At 40.9% G+C, this 18,323-nt stretch overlaps 1 protein-coding gene across 1 annotated transcript; it reads left to right on the plus strand.

Annotated features, from left to right (window-relative positions):
• Positions 1 to 8,924: 8,924 nt before the first annotated feature.
• On the plus strand, positions 8,925 to 18,103 carry LOC129814240 (epidermal retinol dehydrogenase 2-like). The gene is made up of 7 exons (XM_055867229.1): positions 8,925 to 9,196; positions 9,580 to 9,911; positions 10,448 to 10,579; positions 10,876 to 10,975; positions 11,606 to 11,750; positions 12,199 to 12,324; positions 17,795 to 18,103. The coding sequence occupies exons 2-7, from the start codon at positions 9,591 to 9,593 to the stop codon at positions 17,886 to 17,888; spliced, it is 918 nt and encodes a 305-aa protein (XP_055723204.1). The 5' UTR covers positions 8,925 to 9,196; positions 9,580 to 9,590; the 3' UTR covers positions 17,889 to 18,103.
• The last annotated feature ends 220 nt before the right edge of the window (positions 18,104 to 18,323 follow it).

Below are 18,323 nucleotides of genomic sequence, written 5' to 3' on the forward strand. Positions count from 1 at the left end.
GTCTCAAGGATGATCAATGTGAATAGGATTGTCATGACGTCGCCTGCTTGGGTATTGCAAACCCCATCCCCCTCTCCCTGCCTTTCCCTGCCCCTTCAACCCATGCTGTGGTCACAGAGACGTCGTAAATTCCTGAGAATCTCCTCATGGCCCAACAGTATTAGACAGAGGGTAAACTTTCAGGACAAAGGAATTTTCTCCCACCTCACAGAACTTGAGGTACGAACATATTTCATGTTCCTGCCAAAGTATAAAAGATCGGCGGAGAGTCCAGCTATTAACATTTACATTTACATTTAAGTCATTTAGCAGACGCTCTTATCCAGAGCGACTTACAAATTGGTGCATTCACCTTATGATATCCAGTGGAACAACCACTTTACAATAGTGCATCTAACTCTTTTAAGGGGGGGGGGGGGGGGGTTAGAAGGATTACTTTATCCTATCCTAGGTATTCCTTAAAGAGGTGGGGTTTCAGGTGTCTCCGGAAGGTGGTGATTGACTCCGCTGACCTGGCGTCGTGAGGGAGTTTGTTCCACCATTGGGGTGCCAGAGCAGCGAACAGTTTTGACTGGGCTGAGCGGGAACTGTACTTCCTCAGAGGTAGGGAGGCGAGCAGGCCAGAGGTGGATGAACGCAGTGCCCTTGTTTGGGTGTAGGGCCTGATCAGAGCCTGAAGGTACGGAGGTGCCGTTCCCCTCACAGCTCCGTAGGCAAGCACCATGGTCTTGTAGCGGATGCGAGCTTCAACTGGAAGCCAGTGGAGAGAGCGGAGGAGCGGGGTGACGTGAGAGAACTTGGGAAAGTTGAACACCAGACGGGCTGCGGCGTTCTGGATGAGTTGTAGGGGTTTAATGGCACAGGCAGGGAGCCCAGCCAACAGCGAGTTGCAGTAATCCAGACGGGAGATGACAAGTGCCTGGATTAGGACCTGCGCCGCTTCCTGCGTGAGGCAGGGTCGTACTCTGCGAATGTTGTAGAGATGTGACATGCCCATTGGCCACCACGTGGGAAACTCATGAGAGACTGTGGGACTACATTACCATACCGCTGTTTTTATAATAACCTCAGATATGAGGTTTACATCTGTTTGTTGTATAAAATGAATGAGTGAGTATGATACTGTTTGTATAATTGTGTAATATGATTTTGGACTGTTTAATTAAGAAAAATACAAATCCCTTTTTGATTTGAACTAAACCCGAGGACCCGCCCCTGAGCCAGTTGGGTCAGACATCCAAGGACAACCCCTTCCTGCTATCTGAATAAAAGTAGACTCTGAGAAATTACCATTAGACCATGTTTTCTCTCCATGGGGAGAACGAAGGTTAAGGTAACATTGCTGAATCTTTAACCATACCACGTGGTTAAACTCTTATACGAATAAGAACAAGTTTTGATATTGACTACTAGTCTGCAGCTAGGAATTCGGTATCATTGAACGCGAAGAAAGACAACCGCCGAAACATCCATTCTATAACGAATGTCACTCTGAACTATCCACAATAACCGAGACAGAAGGAACTCCAATAGAAACTAACTTCACTCCAACGATCAAGACGACACACACCGAGCGTAAATATATATATATTGATTGCAATTGTTCCCAAATGATTGAGCGTTCATGTGTAAGGATTAGCATGTCAATTGTTATAATTATGGACTCTGTAGTGAATTCTTAGTCGAACGCAATTCTCCCTTTTGTCTAACAAGCCGCCCTGCCAGTTCAGCCACTAGGGCATATTTCTCCCATTTCATGTAACTGTTTTAAAGTTTGTTTGTTTGTTTATGCATTTCTGTGAATTAATTAGTTAGTAATAAATAAATGATTTAAGACAATTGATGTATGGATGACTCATAGTGAAGACTGGGTTTGTGCAGATAATCAACAATTTACGACGTTTGGAATGAGACTAACGTGAGGTAAAAATAAATAAATCATTAATTAGAAGACTATTGATCAGATATGAAAATATCTGAAAGGTTATATTGGGAAATTATAACTTTGTAATCTAATAACTTTCCCTGGTGCCCTCGAATTCATAGTTAATTAGTTACGTTATTACTCACTTACTCAAGTGATCGCGTAATCCCTAATTACAGGAATCTTTGATAAAAACTATAAGTCTTCAATTTAACGATAGCAAAGACACGACAGGATGCACCTGAGCTCAATTTCGAGTCATAGCAAAGGGTCTGAATACTTATATAAATAAATTAATAATAAAAAAATGTATGCAAAAATGTCTAAACCTGTTTTTGCTTTGTCATTATGGGGTATTGTGTGTAGATTGAGAAATGTATTTAATCCATTCTAGAATAAGGCTGTAACGTAACAAAATGTGGAAAAAGTCAAGAGGTCTGAATACTTACCGAATGCACTGTATACTAATGCAATGTTTCCCAACTCCTGTCCTCGAGTACCCCCAACAGTACAGATATGTTTTGTGGTCCCGGACAAGCACACATGATTCTACTTGTCAACTAATCATCAAGCCCTTGATAAATTGAAATTTTGTCCGGGGCTACAACAAAAATGTGTGCTGTTGCGGGTAATCGAGGACCGGAGTTGGGAAACCATGTACTAGAGCATGCACCAACAAAGATACAGTCAAAGAGGGGAAAGATGAACACTGCTAGTCTCTGAGTAATACGACACTCAAGCCAATGTGACATTACAGCCCCTTGGTCCCGTTCCCCTGCTCAGACGTTGCATGTGTGCCACATCAGACTGTGCCGTTAAGGAGCATCACATTACTATGACATACAGTGCCTTCAAAGTATTCACACCCCTTGACTTTTTCCACATTTTGATGTGTTACAGCCTGAATTTAAAACAGATAGAATTTAGATGTTTTTGTCACTGGCCTACACACTACAGCCCATAATGTCAGTGGAATTATTATTATTATTTTTTATTTTTTTTTACAAATGAATAAGAAATGAAAACCTGAAATGTCTTGAGTCAAGATTAAGTATTCATCCCCTTTATAAATAGGTTCAGGAGTAGATATTAGCTTAAGTCACATAAGTTGCATGTACAGTACTCTCTGTGTGCAATAATGGTGGTTAACATGATTTTTTAATGACTACATATCTGTACCCCACACAAAATTATCTGTAAGGTCCCTCAGTTGAGAAATGAATTTCAAACAGAGATTCAACCACAAAAACCAGGGAGGTTTTCTAATGCCTCACAAATAAGCACACCTATTGATAGATGGGTAAAAAAACAAGCAGACATGTAATATCCCTTTGCGTATGGTACAGTTATTCATTACACTGGATGGTGTATCAATACACCTAGTCACTACAAAGATACAGGCACCCTTCCCAACTCAGTTTCCGGAGAGGAAGGAAAACGCTCAGGAATTTCACTATGAGGCCAATGGTGACTTTGAAACAGGTTCAGAGTTGAATGGCTGTGACAGGAGACAACTGAGGATGGATCAACAACTGTAGTTACTCCACAATATTAACTTAATTGACAGAGTGAAAAGGAGGAAGCCTGTACATAATAAAACTATTCCAAAATATGCATCTTGTTTGCAACAAGACACTAAAGTAATACTGCAAAAAATGTGGCAAAGCAATTAACTTTTTGTCCTGAATACGAAGTGTTATGTTTGGGGAAAATCCAATACAACACATTATTGAGTACCACTCTCCCATATTTTCAAGCATGGTGGTGGTTGCATAAGAAGACAGTGAATGTTCCTGAGTGGCCGAGTTACAGTTTTGACTTAAATCTACTTGAAAGTCTATATCAAGACCTGAAAATTGTTTATTTAGCTATGATCAACAACCAATTTGACAGAACTTGAAGGATTGTTGCCCAATCCAGGTGGGGAAAGCTCTTAGACTTACCCCAAAAGACACGGCTGTAATTGCTGCCAAAGGTGCTTCTACACAGTATTGACCCAGGGGTGTGAATACTTATGTAAATTAAATATTTCTGTATTTCATTTTCAATAAATTTGAAACATTCTAAGATGTTTTTTTTATTATGGGGTATTGTGTGTAGATGGGTGAGAAAAATAAATATATTTGGAATTCAGGCTGTAACAAAACAAAATGTGGAATAAGTGAAGGGGTATGAATACTTTCTGAAGGCACTGTATGTGGTTAGCTGATACAAAGGCAAGCCTGGATAGGTATTTTATGTATCTCCATAAGGCTTGCAAGTACCAGTAAACACTTATCAAGCCATTACTTATGCATTGGTGCCAATTACGGAGAAGTTGCTGATAAAGCAGCACCTGGTTGAGTGGGCGGCAAGACTCTATTTATCTGGAGACAACACAGATTTATAAAGACCAACACCTGATTTGGACCGCAGTCGAATATAATTATCTCCAACCTCAACATTTAAATCTACACCAAAGCCTTTTTGTGTTATGGAAATGTCCTTGAGACAGGTGTGGTAGAAAGAGGGCTTTTAGAAACTTGGCCAGGTTCTGGTGGGTAAAGTCTTCATTTGGAGCGATTTGCATGGCTACTTCCATTCCTTGAGGCCTTTGAGAGTGAGTTGTTGGCTTCCTGTTGAATACAACACAATACAGCCATGACTAATACAGTAGACTTAATCACTCACCACCAATTAGACTGAATTATTATGACATGAAATGGCTTCTTTCTTATTATTAACATCTTAAACCTTTACACTCATGGCAATTGGCCTATGTGTATAGGGCTAAATTGAAATGTCTCTTACAGAAGAAATATGAAAAGCATATGCATAACCATGGTAGCAATTGAAATGGAACATTTTGGAGATAATGGGACAATTATTAGACCAAAGGTCAGTACATAGCAGTTCACCTGACAAAACTGAATCTAAACATTACACTGTTGATTTTATGTGCATTTTACATTTAATAATGTACTTTTATCCGCATTTGTTGATAACAAAATCTGCAACTACTCTGGATACATTCAGTAACATAAGACCATTCCTGGAAAATGTGGGCTGTTGCAACATAATACAAAGAAATTACAAGGGTTTGAGTGAGAGGACTAACTGGTGTCTCCAAGTGGACACACATCTCTCCAAAGTGTGCACAGTTCCTAAGTAATTTCAATGCACTATTACGACTCAAAGAGTCTTCAACTGGAAGGTACTTTTTTCAGCTCTCTTAATTGTGCCGTTGAGGAACTAGAACAACCCATACTTGTAGTTGTTTCATTTTGAACACAACCCTGCATCCCGCCACACGCAATTACTGTTGTTGTTTACGCAATCTAAAAACGGACCATTATAAATCGCAATCTGGGTCAGGTGGGCACGATTTGAATGCTTGTTCTATTGCCAACATGACTAGCTAAGTTATAAAATACGATCTTACATTCTCAGGCTTTCACAAGGTAGTTCAGAGAAACCGATTGTAATTTTGGGGTGCATAGAAAGCAGTCATGAGCCACAGTGAATTTTCTAAATAAACATTGTTCAGAACAACCCAGGGTATGACACCATGTTATCTTGTAACTGTACATGAAACATAATGATCATAAACTTTGACACTGTATATGACATGAGTTTTATGATTTGGAAATGTGAAGTGCACATTTGGACTCGGGTGTTTTGCTTGCTTGTATGACATCAAAGTGGTATTTATTATCATCCTCAACATCATCTTTCAAAATAGATTAAGTCATCTTAATTTACAGGATTTCCATTACTCAGACAACAACAAAAATTAGCAAAAGTTGCGCAATCACCGGGAAGGATGGTCAGATGGTAACAAATCCAACTTCAAGGAGCTGGAGCTGTTTTCCCTTGAAGAATGGGCAAAAATCCCAGTGGCTAGATGTGCCAAGCTTATAGAGACATACCCCAAGAGACTTGCAGATGTAATTGCTGCAAAAGGTGTCTCTACAAAGTATTGACTTTAGGGGGGTGAATAGTTATGCACCCTCAAGTTCCGTTTTTTTTTCTTATTTCTTGTTGTTTCACAATAAAAAAATATTTTGCAACTTCAAAGTGGTAGGCATGTTGTGTAAATCAACTGATACACACCCCCCAAAATCTATTTTAATTCCAGGTTGTAAGGCAACAAAATAGGAAAAATGCCAAGGAGGTGAATACTTTTGCAAGCCACTGAACATTGTCATATTGTAGTTGACTGTACATACTGTAGTAAGTGGGAATATTATTTGGGACATTGCCTTACTACATTTTGTTCACTAGAGGGTACTGTGGTCATACAGAGGGGGGGGTAGATTGTTCTTGGAACCTGAAGAAGCCTTGTAGACTAAGACAGTGAAACAAAACTATAGTCTGGTACCTATTTTTTTTTCTCTCTCACAGAATTTAATTCCTTACAATAGATACCTTGTCTGTCTGTCTGTCACAGCAATGGCAGCATCACATCCACCCATCTCAATAACCCAAGAACGTAAAAAAAAGTTGAAATGCATAAATATATGTGGGAATAGTGCGTTCCAGAACAGATATTTCACACCGTAACACTTCATGATTTTATCATAACAGTACTGCACAGTAGCCTATAATTAGGCACATACAGTAAAGGCACATTCCTAACATACAGTAAAGGCACATTCCTCCACTAAGGTGTGCTATGCCCATACTCTACATCCCTTCCTAGGCTCTTTGGGCTCCGAGTGGCACAGCAGTCTAAGGCACTGCATCTCAGTAATAGAGGTGTCACTACAGACCTTGGTTCGATCCCGGGCTGTATCACAACATGCCGTGATCGGGAGTCCCATAGGGCGGTGCGTCCCATTAGCCCAGCATCGTTTGGGTTAGGGGAGGGTTTGGCCGGGGTAGGACGTCATTGTAAAATAAGAATGTGTTCCTAACTTGCCTAGTTAAAGGTTGATATAAAAGACAAAAAAGGCTCTCGATGACACTCCATGCAATTAACAGTGCTGATGCTGAGCAGCATGTGTGCATCCCTAGGGAAAAGGGAGGAGAGAGGAGGAGCCAAATACAAGAGGGTTCATTCTCCCCAACATTCAGCTGGAGATGGTAGGATGGTCTACCCAGCTGGAGCTGGTAGATGGTCTAACCAGCTGGAGCTGGAAGATGGTCTACCCAGCTGGAGCTGGTAGATGATCTACCCAGCTGGAGCTGGTAGATGGTCTACCCAGCTGGAGCTGGTAGATGGTCTAACCAGCTGGAGCTGGTAGATGGTCTAACCAGCTGGAGCTGGTAGATGATCTACCCAGCTGGAGCTGGTAGATGTCTACCCAGGGCTTTTAAACTTTTCTTCCCCAGGGAACCCCGCCCAGGCAAACCGGCGACCCAGGAACCACCATCATATTTTAGCAAACATAATAATAATCCTGTCTTGTCTTATCAGGTGAATAATAGTGTAAAGTAGAAGTAATCAACATTTTAAAATTAATATATTTGGTCATTATTTTGACCTCCCCACTGTTCATTGGAAGAGGAAGTGAAAACTGTAACATTATCTAAAAGGTACAGTATCTTGGCAGAATAGAGAACATTTTGCTGTTGTGAATCAAATTTTCTGAAATTATACACATTATTCCCATTGACTTCTGTTACGCACACCTCTATGAAGAGGGAACGCAACACCCTGCTACAACTCAACTCTCCGTGAAAGAGGTATGGACTGTAGGTGCGAGTAAGGATGACAAAAGGCAGAGAATTGTACCGTTTACAAGAATTTATTCCGTCACACGGTAATTTTGGGGAAAAGGGGCTGGACGGAACCAAAGCAAAGAAAGTAAATATCAAAGCCCCCTCTCCTACCTTACCTGCCTACCCACTACTTACCTAACTAGCACCACCTGGTGCGCTAACCAAAATACAGGGGTGGTCCGCCCAGGTCTTACCTAGTGTGCCTAGACAGTGAATATACTACGGGTATATGTATGCCCGCGGGCCTCTTGCCTAAGCACTCCCTAGGTGCCTTCCCTTCCCCCCTGGGAACAAACGAAACAGAATTTTACAAAAAATTTCAATAATCAAAATACTGCGTCCTATTGACACACAACAGACAACCAATCAGCTCTCTCACTCAAACAATACAGGACACACTAATCATCTCCCTCTGAGAACAACACAGTATATCAGCCTCAGCAATCATCTCTCAGCAATCATCTCTCTCTCTCTCTGCATTATTTTTTTCCTGGACAGAACACTGGCTTTTATACAGCTTCAGAAGGAGTCTAATGTGAAACAGCTGTAATTTGACGAGGGGGCGGGGTCATCTCCAATTAGCCATGGAGTCGACCAATCAGCTGCTTGGGGGATTTCAGGAAGCCATCCTGAAACACACAAACCACAACACAGAAACTGGGGAACGTAAAAACTTTAAAGATTACTTAGCTGTTTTTAAGCTAATTTACAGCAATTTTATGCATTTTGCTATTGTTAATGGTGTGTTCCTCTGCTCAAACATTATAGGATTAACATAACACGTAATTTTTGCCCAATGACTCAAACTGAATTATTCTACTGCTCTATCTATCGTTCGCTACATACTAAGAAATGTACGTGTAGCGTTTGGCCTGAGCAAGGAGTTTGCGTCGCCAGGCAAATATAATCTGGCATTGATAAATACTGGTTAGCCTAATTTGCCTACGTAACTAACACGGGATAGTAGTTGCTCAACTGTATATTTTTCTAACAGGTTTGTCAATGAATAACATAAAAAGAGGAAAAGTGCGCAACCACATTTTCGAAATAGGACGTTGTGCATTCTAGTATTTATTAGGGGTCCCCATTAGCTGCTGCTCTTCCTGGGGTCCAAACACACCAAAGCACCCACATTACATATACAACTAAATATTAAACAGTGAACTATGTTTGTACTAAAAAACCGGTCACCCGTCTGAGCTGGTCAAACTGGATTATCCAGCAGGGCGTTCCGGGCTGGAGCTCGAGTTTTGGTTGGGTGTCATGTGACATTAATTAGCCATGCTTGAGCACAAATCAATGGAACAGGGCTAGCATCCGTGATTTGCAGAAGGGAAAAGTAGGAGGACCCATGCTGAAAGTGCAGATAAACCCAATTGAAGAGCTCATCACTCTAAATGAAGATATAACTAGAGAAAATCCTGTTTCATTGCGTGGCTTTTTGTTGTTGTTTTGATTACTGTGCGCCTTGACACGGAGTGCAAAGGTCGATTAAAGACCGCCCCCAGTGCTGAAAGGAGGCGATAGTAGTTACAAAATATTCAAGGTTGATGCTGATGTTCTATTGAGGTAAGTTTGCGTCGGTTAGGTTGACTTAAAAAAAAATATATATATATTCGTACTGTACTATCATTTGGTGTAGCATTGATGTTTGTTTACATCACCGAATTAAAAGTTGTTTGCGTTTGTTGCGTGATTTGAGTAGTCTAGGCTACCTTAACGCGTTATCGGTTAAAATGTCCTTTTAAATTAAAGATTGTTGTTATAAATACATTTGCCAACTTCGAAAGTAGAACACTAAATTGCAATGTTTATTAACTAAACATTAAACTGCAATAATATATTCGCTAGGCCTATTGTTTATTAGGATATCAACGAATAACCCAGCATGCAACAATTAAACCAATGTACAAACAGAAGTGAATTTTAAATTGTGACAACTGTCTTTCCAGGGGTCAGCAAAATGAATTTCCTCCTAGAAACCCTTCAGTTGATTGTAATGTCCATTTATTACAACGTAGAGGCATTTGTCAGACTGTTCATCCCATTTAAGAAGAAAAATGTCACCGGGGAAATCGTCCTGATCACGGGGGCGGGCAGCGGCATTGGCCGGCTCATGGCAGAAAGGTTTGCCCGCCTTGGCGTCTCTCTGGTTCTGTGGGATGTCAACCAGGAGGGCATGAAGGAGACTGCAAGACTAGTGAAGGAGAAAGGGGCAACTAGGGTCCACCACTACCAGTGTGACTGCAGTGACAAGGCGGAGGTCTACAGAGTGGCTGACCAGGTAAACCACCTGATTCTAATCAACGAGTCTTTAATCAAGACTGTACTTAGTTGAATTGGTGTTGCTGCTTGGAGAAAGAGAGAGAGAAAAAAAAGCCCGCACTGATACTAGCCCCTGGTGAGTAATTATCACCTTGCCTAGTGGTCTATCAAGCATCCATTAACCTGTAATTGCAGGCTTTGCCTTGTGTGAGTAACTATTTCATTATAGTACAGTGTGAAATAGAGGTGGAGTTGCTGTTTAGTAAATGTCCATTGTTGCTGAGAGGGAAGGGAAAGCCACATGAAAGTCCTTACATGCTATTCAGTTAATGTTTCACAACTGTTATAACTGGTTTTAAACTCTGTCACGCATAAGGATCCTTCCCTGTTTAACTTGTTAGTACAAAGCAATATCACATAAGATCCTCCTCACCACAACAATGGGCTGCCAGGATAGAGGAAGCAAAAATATGTATCTGTTAATAAAAATACATAAAAAGTGAAGTACCGGGTGTGCTGAATGTTAACAAATGTTTTAAACATGTTTTTGTTCAGGTCAAGAGAGAAGTGGGGGATGTGAGCATTCTCATAAACAACGCTGGCATAGTCACAGGCAGGAATTTCATGGATGCGCCAGACTCCCTCATTGAGAAAACCATTGAAGTTAACACCATGGCACACTTTTGGGTGAGCTAATGCGCTTACAGCTCACATCTGCTACAGTGACATCAACACAACTATCTTGTCTGTTTTCTCGCCCTTGCTGTCTTTATCAATGCAGGCATTTTAAATGAGAAGGTATTATCCTAAATCAGCATATACATTTGTAAAAATGTGAATGCGTCAACTTCATTGTAGGCCTATGTCCTTTGTAGTAGCAGTTCCACCCACATCACCTCAAATAACACAGATCTGTAACAAACTGAAATTCATATTTCATTGTACAAGTTCTCCCTTTTGATTTTTTTTTTCTTTTTCTCTAGACTTATAAAGCCTTCCTCCCAGCGATGACTGCCAACAACCATGGTCACCTGGTCAGTGTTGCTAGCACAGCGGGTATGATTGGTGTCAATGGACTAGCAGGTAAGTCACCCACTATGCATGTCTGCATGACTTACTCCAATGTTCCTCAATACTGGTCCTGAAGAGCAACAGTGTGTAGGCTTTTGTTCCAGTCAGCACCAAGACACCTGAAAGCTAATCATTGTTTGATGACTGGCTAAATCAGGTGTGTTGGGATGGGGCAATAACAAAAGCCTACACACCCCTTAACCATAGTGCAGAACATTGCCTTTGTCTTAAACTCTGGGTAGAACATAATGCAATCAAGAGACCTACCGTTGAGCTGATCGATAGAGATGTTATCAATCGACCTTGAATGTGTGACAATGTCATTTTTAACTTGTTCATATACTGTAGCTGAAGGGTCTTTTCCATAGACTGACTTGGTTAAAGAAAATGGTTCAAGAACAATGCAATTTAGTTTACATTATCTTGATGTGGAGACCTGTTTTCTATATCCTCTATGTTGGAGTGTTTTTTACTTCTATTATTTCTCTATTTTCTTTCTCTGCGTTGTTGGGAAAGGCCTGTAAGTAAGCATTTCACTGTTAGTCCACACCTGTTTATGAAGAATGTGACAAATACAATTTGATTTGAGACCCTTGTTTAACCTGCTCTACTGTATGCCAATACGTGTTTCTCTCCTGATAGATTACTGTGCCAGCAAGTTTGCTGCCATTGGCTTTGCTGAGTCTGTGGCTCTGGAGCTGCTGGCTACGGGGAAGGATGGCGTCAAGACTACCATTGTGTGTCCACACTTCATGAACACTGGCATGTTCGATGGCTGCAATTCTAAGTAAGTTATCAGCCATAATAGGTGCTATACAGGATTTCATTGAAAGTTGTCATTTAATTTTTTATTGTCACAATACACACACTATGAAGGTCAAGGGTCACATTGCATATGTATATACACTTTTCAATTGTGGACTGATAGTTACTCAATGTTGCTAGTCAACATAGCTGGTTTATTTTATATATATATATATATATATATATATATTATGAGGTATTGAACTTAAAAATATAAATATTAATTATATTTATTTAACTAGGCAAGTCAGTTAAGAACATTTCATATTTACAGTGATGGCTTACTGGGGAACAGTGGGTTAACTGCCTTGTTCAGGGGCAGAACGACAGATTTTTACCTTGTCAGCTCGGGGATTTCGATCCACCGCCCTTTCGGTTACTGGCCCAATGCTCTAACCACTAGGCTACCTGCCACCTTATCGACTCCACAGGTGGCCTGTCTTGGTGCCTGTCCTGGAACCAGACTACGTAGCAAAGAAGATCATTGAGGCCATTTTAACTGACCAGGTCTACCTTCTGCTCCCAAAGAGCATGTATATTCTCATGGGCATGAAGAAGTGAGTATCCCTTCATGTTCTTACTCTTCTCTTCCTAATGGAAATAACATGCTGTTTTTTGCTATTTGTCACACTGAGCGATCTGCTGCCCAGACACACACAACGCATTGTCACTCCATTTCAACACTCAGAAATGGTTACAGTACATGCTCAAACTGCACAGTATAGTCATGCCCACTGGTGACAACCTCTGTTTCCTCTACTATTGCTAAGGTAGGTTGCCCTCAGTCTAGTTCTCTAGCCTGCCTTCCCGCCTAAAGTAGATTAAAGTATTTCAATGGTTAATATCTGCTCTAGATGTTACATTGCATCCTTTGCGGCTTGGCTTTACTGTTCTTGACCCAAAGTAGACTGTTGGTATGGGTCTTTAATGTTTTCTTAGGACAGGCCAGGGATAGCCAAAGTTAGAGTGAGGTGGTCAGATTACAATAGACTATAAATGGGAGGGATTTTAAAGGTCCAATGCAGCAGTTTTTATCTTAGCGAAGGGCAATTTCTCAAGCAAGAAATTTGCTAGGACTGTCTGGGAGTGGGCCAGTTAGCAACGAGCAATCGGGAGGCCGGCGTCCCTCCAGAGTGGTCGCGTGCTGTTCAACAGCTATTTTGCTCATCGCCTCATTCACGAGGCACCCGCGATATGCTTTTCACGTGCTGTATTCCTTACGCAGCCCACTCGCCTTTCTCCCGACCGGCGACAGTACAGCTGCCAGTCGGAGGCAAGACACTTTTTTTACTTTAGCGTCAAGCCTGCTGCATGCCTATTCCCTTTCGCCACTTATTTTTATTATTTAAGATGCATTAGATGCCATGTCCATTTGATGAAAAGGTTTGATTTCCTAGAAGTAAGGAGGCCAGTACTGGTTCCCTGGATCAACAGGTGACAAATACATTTAGTCAAATCAAATTGTATTTTTTTTTTGACAGTGAAATGGCAACAAAATTGACATAGTAAAGGAATGAAATAAACAACATTGTAAATATACTGAAAATAAGACTAAATTAAATCAAGTACAAAAGAAACATGCAGACCAAAGAAAATAGGATGAAACTAAAATAGGCATATAGCACAGACATTGTCTGCCCCATGTGCTGAATAACTACAGAGAATTAGCAGCATATACTTTCATTATAATTCTATCTACATAGTGCAGTTACGTGATATAACTATTGCACTGGTCCAGCAGACTAAAGTGACTAAGTCTGTACAGAATATAAATAAATGGTGGGGGTGGTAGGGTGTAGAAGTCACCCTAGGGTTCAGCTATTGGATCAGTCTTGGGGTAGAGGCTGGCTTTGGGATAGGTGGGCCGAGACTTAATGCTGACCCTCATTGTAGCAACTCCCCCTCCCCTGTGCGGCATCTCGTCTTCACGATCGGAGGCCCTTACAGGTAACGGGTGACCTGAATCTGGGCCCCCTTATCCGTGGCATCAAAGGTTGCAGGATTCTTATGAATGGTTCCTGTACACAAAGAACATTGAGTTACATTTGAATTGCACAATGTCTTACACAAGTAAAAACAAAAGTACTTTAACACTTTTTTTTATAATATCTCAACTAATTTGAAGAATTAGTCTTTAGAAACTAGTAATTGAAACATGTTGTGGTGATGTCAAGCCGGTTTGACAGGATGCAAGGTAGCATCTGCCACATTGTTGACTTCAGGTCCTTGGCACCCTTACAACCAGACACCTAAGCTACAAATGTAAAAGTATTAGGAATTACACACGTTAGATGTCCCTCCCAAACCCCCTATATTTTATATTATTTTATTGTGAAAGTCTGAGAAGTCAGATTTCCAGTAAGTATTTAAATGTAATATAAATGCCTCATGTTAAAGTTCTGAGCAGAGGAATTTTGAAGATGAAGTCACGTCAGGGTACAACGATTGCAACAACTGGGTCAAAGTTGAATGTCTCTTGCTCTTTCCCGGAAAAAGCAATGGCTACGTACAATTCTGAGCACACTTACAAGTCTGTCCTGCTGGTCCCCCATCCGGAGATTGAGATCATCTCCAACTGCCCGATTGGCCTGTTGATAGGCTAACAAGGTATTCATCTTGTTATCCATCTCAAGCGTCCGATACCACCTGGACCTATAGGAAAAAATAAGCAGTTAATCACAGTCAAACTCCTGAAAATCAAATCAAATTGTATTTGGCATATGCTCCGAATACAACAGGTGTAGTAGACCTTACTGTGAAATGCTTACTTACAAGCCCTTAACCAACAATGCAGTTCAAGAAATGGAGTTAAGAAAATATTTAGTAAATAACGTATAAAAAAAACCCCACACAAAATAAAAACGAGGCTATATACAGGGGGTACTGGTACAGAGTCAATGTACAGGTTAGTCGAGGTAATTTGTACATGTAGGTAGGGTTAACGTGACTATGCATAGATAATAAAACGGCGAGTAGCAGCAGTGTAAGAATGCAAATAGTCCTGGTAGCCATTTGCATTTGATTAATTGTTCAGCAGTCTTATGGCTTGGGGGAAGAAACTGTTAAGGAGCCTTTTGGACCTAGACTTGGCACTCCGGTACTGCTTGTTGTGCGGTAGCAGAGAGAACAATCTAACTTGGGTGACTGGAGTCTTTGACAATTTTTTGGGGCATTCCTCTGACACCGCCTAGTGTATATAGGTCCTGGATGGCAGGAAGCTTGGCCCCAGTGATGTACTGGGCCGTACACACTATCCTCTGTAACGCCTTAACGTCGGATGCCGAGCAGTTGCCATACCAGGCGATGACACAAACGATCAGGATGCTCTCGATGGTGCAGCTGTAAAAGTTTTTGAGGATCTGGGGACCCATGCCAAATCGTTTCAATCTCCTGAGGGGTAAAGGTGTGGTCGTGCCCTATTCACGACTCTTGGTGTGTTTGGACCGTGATAGTTCGTTGGTGATGTGGACACCAATGAACTTGAAGCTCTCAACCTGCTCCACTACAGCCCTGACGAGGAGAATGGGGGCATGCTCGGTCCTCCTTTTCCTGTAGTCCATAATCATCTCGTTTGTCTTGCTCACGTTGAGGGAGAGGTTGTTGTCCTGGCACCACACCGCAGAGAGGTGTTTAGTCCCAAGGTTCTTGGCTTAGTGATGAGCTTTGGGCATTGTGGTGTTGAACGCTGAGCTGTAGTCAATAAACAGTATTCTCACATAGATGTTACTTTTGTCCAGCTGGGAAAGGGCATTGTGGAGTGTGATTGACATTGCATCATCTGTTGGGGCGAATTGGAGTGAGTCTAGTGTTTCTGGGATGAAGGTGTTGTGAGCCGACAGTCGTCTGGAACAGCAGGTGCTCTCATACATGCTTCAGTGAGCAACACTGTTTAAAGCAGTTTAGGGAGTGTCATTTCTTTAACAAAGCAACTGAAACAGTTTTTTGAACAACAACAAAAAAGCACTTGACCCCCCCCCCCTAGCTCTGACTGTACTGATAGCTTTGTTATTAAGAACAAATGTACTTTCTATGCCTGTGATGTGGTTGTCCCACCTAGCTATATTAAAATGAATGCACTAACTGTACGTCCCTCCTTTACTTTTAGATTTGTGTGTATTGTTGTGACTTGTTAGCTCCAACAGTGCAATAGTATCTATGAACATAAGCATTTCACTACACATGCAATAACATCTGCTAAATATGTAGTGTGACCGATTTTAATAAGTGTCTGCTAAATGACTCAAATGTAGCATAGTATATAAAACGAATGAAAAATGTAGGCTCTAAACTAAATTAGGTGTAGTGTCACTTATGTCATCTTTGATTATTTGAATGCATTGTTTCCTCGTGTGGTTGTTTCCAAATCAAATTTTAATCACATTATGTAGGTTAAGGTTTTATAAATCACAATAAAAACAGCTTGCAGCTTCTGGCTATGGTTAGCTGGAAGGTTGCAGTCCTGAATTAGAGAAATCCTAGCTATTGTCTTTTTCAAATGAACTCATGGTTTACCTAGGGATTCCTCTGAGTGGAGGCTAAATGCCAGAGATGCAAATCACATCTTTCACGGCAAACTCTGCTGGCGGTAGGAATGTATATCCTTGGGGGTTGCGACAGCGGGAAATAGACAGTAGGGGGGAAATGTTTTTGCTTTAATTTATGTTTTTATGCAAGAGCTGTTTGAAAAGGCCCCCTGTTTTTTGTGGATGGAGTTTTTGCCTGCTTGGGGACAACACCAGGCGGTAAATTAGTTAATAGACAAATAAGAGTTCAAACCTTTCTGCCAATAACTGCTAGTTTTCCTTTCCCTACTCACTCCACTTACAGACAGTTCTTGCTTGAGAATTTGCTCTTCGCTAAGAAGCATTTAAAAAAATTTTTTTAACCATTTTAAATGAAACCAATCACAGTAAGGTACTTATTTAATATTGAGATAAAATTGGCTACATTGGGCTTTTTTTTTAAGGGAAAGACCAAAATGGTTACCGGCCATAGTTGACTGGACTAAGGCCAATGGATCAACCTGAGACTCTGCCGTTAAATTGCCTTGTGTAACAGCAAGGTTTAAGCTGGTCATCGACCTTGGTGACCTAGCATATAAATTGTCCCCTTAATGGTGCTTGTGTCTTTTATAGATGGTCAGAAAGAAGGGACGTGGGTGGTTTTTCACTGCACACAGTTCAACTTAGTTGAGCTGGGTTGCCAAGCATTCCAGACAATGTGATATCATTCACAACCCCTTGTCTTTGTATCTCCATAAGCTTGCAAGTACCGGTAAACACTTACCAAGACTACTTATGCATTGATGCCAATTACGGATCAGTCGCCGATAAAGCAGCACCTGGTTGAGTGGGCAAGCAAGACTTTTATTTAACACCGATTTATTCAGACCTAGACCTGATTAGGACCGCAGTTGAATATGATTATCTGCAACCTCAACATTTAAATCTACACCAAAGCCTTTTTGTGTTATGGAAATGTCCTTGAGACAGGTGTGGTAGAAAGAAAGCTTTCAGAAATTTGGCCCGGTTTTGTCTTAATTTGGGACGATTTGCATGGCTACATTTGTTCCTTGAGGCCTTTGAGTGGGAGTTGTTGGCTTCCTGTTGAATACAACACAATACACCCATGACTAATATAGTAGACTTAATCACTCACCACCAATTAGACTGACTGATTAAGACATGAAATGGCTTCTCTTGTTATTAACATATTGAGTAGTGCAGTTATGGGGTTATTATGCCCTTTGAAATACGTTTTGTTGCTGGACCGGAAGACATTCAAACCGCATTTATTATGCTCTGAATAATTTATTGTATTTTCATCAGATTTCTGTTTTTAATTAAGATTTAATTTAGTCCCACTGTGATTACCAGTTTGCCTAAATGACTTGCTGTAGTTTGGTCTAATGAAGTCATTCTGACTCTTTCAATTCCAGACTAGTTTGTTCTCATAATCGGCTTTAAGTTGTGTGTTGCAGTGATCGTTGCTAATATGTAGCCTAATTGACTGTTCTCACCTTCACAGGATTTTACCCTTTAAGACTGGCAATCTGCTGGGGATGTACCTGGGAGCATTCAACTTTATGGATGCCTTCAAAGGACGCGTCAAGAAAGAGTAGTGAAGAAGACGAGACCAACCACACATACTAAGTACATTTTGTCTCAGACTCAAAGGTGATTAATACTGCCTATCATGTTTATCTGTTTTTTTCCCTTAAATGTTTAATTCTTATTTAACTAATTTTAGTGTATGACGAAAAGCCTACATGCTAGTTTACATCGGCAGACGAGGGATATGTGTAGGCTATATCAGGTAATAAAATACGGCTAAATATGTAACATGTTTGACCACTATGTATTTTCATAGCATCAACACAAGTAGACTTGAGTTTTTTGGATCGACACACTCAATATGAAATGTTTTCGAGTTATATTCACTTCATGAAGTTCATGCTGTGTATGTTAGCTCCCTACACTGACAGGCTCAATAGCAAAATGTGGTTCCTTTTTCACTCTATCGTTCAGTGGGTACTGCCCCCCTTTTTTTCACATTT

This window comes from Salvelinus fontinalis, chromosome 17 (assembly GCF_029448725.1).
Source record: "Salvelinus fontinalis isolate EN_2023a chromosome 17, ASM2944872v1, whole genome shotgun sequence".
Taxonomy (NCBI): Eukaryota; Metazoa; Chordata; class Actinopteri; order Salmoniformes; family Salmonidae; genus Salvelinus; species Salvelinus fontinalis.